Here is a 2364-nt window from a genome sequence, read left to right as displayed (position 1 = left end):
TTGCCTCCAAGGAGCCACCCGGTTTAACCCTCTCCAGGACAAATCTGTTTGTTTTCCTAGCAGTCCATGGTATTCTCAATACTCTTCTCCAGCACTCTTAGATAGAGCCGTGAAACAGGAAATGATTAAGTTGGTGGAATGACAGTAATTCATTTAGGTGTGTTTTGAGTTTGTTTGTTTTTTTGCCTTTTCCCCTTCACTTTTTAAAGTGCGCACTTTTATTCAACTGGTCTCAAGTCAGTGTATAGGTAAAGCCTCCACATGTGGCTGCCTCCACATCTCAGCTACCCCAGGGAAACCAGAAGCCTTCATATTTCTAGAGTTGGAGGAAGGGTAAGGGCCCTAAGAAAGTAGGGCCTCCAGTGGTTGACTATTGAAAACAAAAACTAAAGGGCAAGTATTAAGGTGGAAGATTTTGTTAACAACAACAAAAATGGATTAGGTATAATTTACACAAAAGCAATACTCCCTGCCACCCCTGTCCCTGCATGGAGCTGGGTGGGGGACCGGGCTCTTCTGATTAGGGGAAGGGAGAGGCTTTTGGAAAGGCAGGAGCTTCCTGTCACTTCACCATGTTGTGATTATTTGGAATGACTATTTTAAAAAAAGAAAGAACAATGTACAATCAAAGTCCTGGGTCACATTAGAGAACTGGGGGGTATTCTCACTCCCGGCTAACTGCTATCACCCTCACATTCCAGCTTTTAAATCTTGAGTCAAGCTAAAAAAAAAAAATTAAAAAAGAAACAAAAAGTAACAAAGCCATGCCAATTCTGTCTCTTTTTTTTTTCTCCTGTGCAAATTAGGGTATGTGGTTTTTTGTTTGTTTTTAATCAAGAAAGGGTGTAACACAACTAGACAGTCCACCTAGAAGCATTTGCAGTGGACGATGGAGGGGCCAGCCTGGTCGGACTCCTGCTTGCTGATTCACATCTGCTGGAAGGTGGACAGGGAGGCCAGGATTGAGCCGCCGATCCACACGGAGTATTTGCGCTCCGAGGGAAGCGATGATCTTGGTCTTCATCGTGCTGGGGGCCAGCTCTGTGATCTCCTTCTGCATCCTGTCGGCGATGCCTGGGTACACGGTGGTCCTGCCGGACAGCACTGTGTTGGTGTAGAGGTCCTTGCGGATGCCAACATCGCACTTCATGGTGGAGTTGAAGGTAGTTTCGTGGATGCCACTGGCTTCCATGCCCAGGAAGGAGGGCTGGAAGAGTGCCTGGGGCAGCAGACACGCTCATTGCCGATGGTGATGACATGTCCATTGGGCAGCTCGGAGCGCTTCTCCACGGAGGACCAGGATGTCGCCGTGGCCACCTCCTGCTCGAAGTCCAGGGCAACGTAACAGAGTTTCTCCTTGATGTCACGCACAATTTCCCGCTCAGCCGTGGTGGTGAAGCTGTAGCCTCGCTCGGTGAGGATCTTCATGAGGTAGTCCGTCAGGTCCCGGCCAGCCAGGTCCAGATGCAGGATGGACTCGGGGAGGGCGTACCCCTCATAGATGGGCACAGTATGGGTGACCCCATCGCCGGGATCCATCATGATGCCGGTGGTTCTGCCAGAGGCATACAGGGACAGAACGGGCTGGATGGCCACGTACATGGCAGGGGTGTTGAAGGTCTCCAATATGATCTGGGCCATCTTCTCCCGGTTAGCCTTGGGGTTCAGGGGGGGCCTCTGTCAGCACAGGGTGCTCTTTGGGGGCCACACACAGCTCATTGTAGAAGGTATGGTGTTAGATCTTCTCCATGTCATCCCCGTTGGTGACAATGCCGTGCTCAGTGGTACTTGACGGTCAGGATGCCTCTCTTGCTCTGGGCTTCATGACCCATGTAGGAGTCCTCTGGCCAATGCCACCATCATGCCCTGGTGCCGGGGGTGCCCATGATGGAGGAGAAGACAGCCGGGGGGTGGGGGGTGGGATGGGGGGTGTCGTCACCCGTGAAGCCGGCCAGGAGCGCAGCGATGTCTTCGTCCATGGTGAGCTGGGGGTGGCGGGGTGAACCGACGGTGGTGACTGTGCGGAGGGGCCTGTGCTCCGGGAGGAACGAGGTCTCAGTTATCTCATTTAGGTTTTGTATCTTCACCGTTTGATAAAACAATTCGCTCCTAAGACTTTCTGAAGAATTTGTGTTCTACTTAGATAATCTCTAACCAGGATCTGATTTTCCAAGTAAAAGTGATTTTTCCCTCCCCTAAGAGCAAATGAATTCCCATGGCCGGTTAGGGAGACAACCCAGGGAGCCAATTACCCATTGAGAGCACTTGCTTAGAAATTTCTCCTTGGTAAAGTAAACAGACTGTTCTCAATTTTTACACATGAATTAGAAGTGAGGAATGGCCCATTAATAAGATGTAACTGCA

General features: G+C 50.4%; 1 protein-coding gene across 1 annotated transcript; it reads right to left on the bottom strand.

Moving 5' to 3' along the window:
* Window positions 1-664: 664 nt before the first annotated feature.
* On the bottom strand, window positions 665-1898 carry LOC102871640 (actin, cytoplasmic 3-like). The gene is given in 8 exon segments (XM_006891828.1): window positions 665-721; window positions 868-1002; window positions 1004-1221; window positions 1224-1671; window positions 1673-1784; window positions 1786-1845; window positions 1847-1880; window positions 1883-1898. Coding segments are annotated over 8 exon segments (1068 nt in total). The 5' UTR covers window positions 1887-1898.
* Between the last annotated feature and the right edge of the window lie 466 nt (window positions 1899-2364).

The sequence above is a fragment of the Elephantulus edwardii genome, unplaced genomic scaffold (genome assembly GCF_000299155.1).
Source record: "Elephantulus edwardii isolate Elephantulus edwardi_28Jun2011 unplaced genomic scaffold, EleEdw1.0 scaffold00104, whole genome shotgun sequence".
Taxonomy (NCBI): domain Eukaryota; kingdom Metazoa; phylum Chordata; class Mammalia; order Macroscelidea; family Macroscelididae; genus Elephantulus; species Elephantulus edwardii.
The sequence above is the reverse complement of the archived record's forward strand: the minus strand, read 5'-3'. Positions and strand labels throughout refer to the sequence as shown.